General features: G+C 57.0%; 1 protein-coding gene across 1 annotated transcript in view; it reads right to left on the minus strand.

The window, feature by feature from the left end:
- Positions 1–2,533, minus strand: part of NDST1 (N-deacetylase/N-sulfotransferase (heparan glucosaminyl) 1) — a 13,409-nt gene extending 10,876 nt beyond the window's left edge. The window contains exon 1 of the mRNA XM_009322747.1: positions 2,481–2,533. Within this exon, the coding sequence (XP_009321022.1) occupies positions 2,481–2,533 (53 nt within the window). The remainder of the gene's footprint in view (positions 1–2,480) is intronic.
- Between the last annotated feature and the right edge of the window lie 170 nt (positions 2,534–2,703).

The raw sequence follows: 2,703 nt of genomic DNA on the forward strand, positions 1-2,703 counted from the left end.
GCTGCCCAGCAAACCCCTGCGCATCCCCGGCAGTGGCGGGAAAGCTGACAGCTCCACCCCGGAGAACGAAGCAGGTTTAGGTCCAAGAGCACAGAAAATGTTGTTTTCTGGTGGGTTTCTGAGCAGAGCCCTGGCCCAGGCTCTGCTGGAGAGGAGGCTCGGCGAGGAGGCTTAGCCACAGCGCTCTTAATCCGGCTGCCCTGACAAACACAATCAGCATCTGAGAGGCTTCCCTGGCGCCGCCGGGAGCCTGGAGCACCCTGCGGGGCCGGATCCGACCCTGGGGCAGGCAGGGAGCACAACCGGTGGCCGCAACCGGTGGCCGGGGAAGCCCTTTACTATCATCACTTCAGATCTAAGACAGCTGCAGGAGGAAGGGGAAAATGGTTGAAAAGCTTTTCTAAATCCACCCCTCGGTGAGGTTTGGGGGCTGCGGTTTCCCCCTGGCCAGAGTTATTGGCCACAAATGCTCCCTGGGGAACCACCGCACCCCAGAAAGCCAGAGGGGCACCGGAGGGGACAAGAGGGGATGAAACCATCTCCGTCAGCAGCTTGCAGCACTCGTCCTTTAACCTCCGGTGGGATTTTACAGGGATGCAATGGGAGGATTAAATATAAGCAAGGAAGTGCAAGCAGATCCAGAGGAGAGGGAAGGGTCGGCGGTCCAAGCAGACAACCGCAGCAGGGTTTGATTTATTGGGGGGTGCAATAGGTCTGGCTGCAGGTGCAAGCAGTGAAGTTCAGGCAGTTCACAAGTCCCGGCTGTCGAATAAATCAACTGTCCCAACACCACAGCACAGGGATGGGAGGTGAGCTCAAAACCACGGGTGTGACACAGCAAGAAACTGCTCACACATCTCCCGCACACCATTTTGGAAAGGGCTGCAAGGGAGGAAGCAAGCATCCGCCTTCACGGAGAAGAGACCCCAAGACCTTGCATGCACAAGGACCCCGACCCCTGACTCTAGTAGCTCACAGACCCCCAGCATTCCACCCACTGAGATGGGGCCACATCCTAAACACCACGGCCAGATGGGTCATCCCGCTCCTCTCCTGCGGGCACCCTTTGGGTGGGCACCCCTGCTCCTCACTCCTCATCGCCACAGGGAGAGCCCCACCACGCCGGCACCGCTGGGTAATCACCTCGTCACTGCCACGCCAGCTCCACTGCTCCACGTAAGCCAGCCCTGGGGTTAAGCCTGGACGGAGGAGGATTTAGAGGCAGGATGCTAAATTGCATCGCCTAGCTCAGCAATTTGCAATTGCTTCTGCTCGCTCCAACACTTCCCTTCCCATATCCGACCACTGCAGGGGATGTGGCCGGCTCGGCCCCACCAACGCATCTGCTTCGTCTCCCACTCGGACATGCGATGGCAAGAGGCTACTGGAAGGTCTGAATTCGGCCAGGCTGGGACCCAGGTCCCCAGCGGGGCGACAGCGCTCAGCCCACCATGCCTGCTTTCTCTCCCACGCCTCACGCATCCTCACCAGCATCCTCAGCAATCGCTAACCGGTGCCCTGCGGCCCCGGGAATCGCAGACTACCTGTAAAAGATGCACGAAAGGCAGACGAATTATTATTAATAGGTTTAAGTTCCCTCTAGAGGGAATCCCCTTCACTCCGCTGGTAATATTTAGAGGGCTGCAGATCTAAAACCACTGAGCTAAGCGTATCTTTAGAGAAGAGATTAATGCCACCATATTATTCAAGAGACAACTGCGAGCTTAAGACAGGGGAGCTTGCTTTGAAAATCAAAAAGTAACTGGCATGAAAAACCTGCTTTTAAACACCTACCTCTGCACCGCTGCCTTTATCAACTCTGAATGGCAGCGATCCCAACTGCAACTGGAAATACCTGCAAAGAGTTGGGAGTACTGGCACGGGGGAAGAGTCATCACAAGGTGCAAAGGTCCACTGCCTGTCCCTGTCCCTGTCCCCTCCCTCCCCAGCCAGAGCCGGATCCACTGGCCAAAAGAAGGCACAATCAGGAGGAGATGAACTTCTTTGCTTCGGTGCGTGGTGGTGTGGCAATGCGCACGGGTATCAAAGTACGGGAGGCACAGGGTCACAGCTCCCTGCGCATCCCACCTCCGAGGTGCTCCTCCAGCAGGGACCGAAGCCGCAACCCGGCATAAAAGCTTCAACTGCTGCAAAACTGGGGATTTTCCTGGCGATCCCCACTTATTCACAGCCTGGGCAAGCCTTTAGGATGGGCCCAAAGAGACACGGAGGGAAGGATGAGCTGTATGGACGTCCAGCTGCCTCCTGCCAGGCCGCAAACCCAGGGTGTCCAGGCAGAGGAGAGGGATGCTGTCATGGTTTGACCCCAGCCGGCAACATAGCCCCATACTAGCTACTATGAAGAAAATTAACTCTATCCCAGCCAAAACCAGCACAGATGCGGAGCAGACAGGGAGGGGAAAACGAGCAGAAGGACAGAAATGAGCAGAAACAAGCTCGTCCTGGCCAACCACTCTCACCGAGGCCGCCCGTGTGCCACCAGGACAGTTTTATAATGCCAGATAACGAGCATCTTAGCGGGAGAAAAACACCCTGCTGCTGGCAGGGGGACAGCCCCAGCGCCGCTTTCCTAAGGACACCAGCGTTTCCCCAGTGCCCAAAAGATGCAAAATTAAAGAAGGACAATGGCAGCCCCGGCAGCTGCCCTTGGGACAGGCAGGAGCAGGCAGGGTCAGGCAGCCA

Source organism: Pygoscelis adeliae, unplaced genomic scaffold (assembly GCF_000699105.1).
Source record: "Pygoscelis adeliae isolate BGI_AS28 unplaced genomic scaffold, ASM69910v1 Scaffold34, whole genome shotgun sequence".
Classification (NCBI taxonomy): Eukaryota; Metazoa; Chordata; class Aves; order Sphenisciformes; family Spheniscidae; genus Pygoscelis; species Pygoscelis adeliae.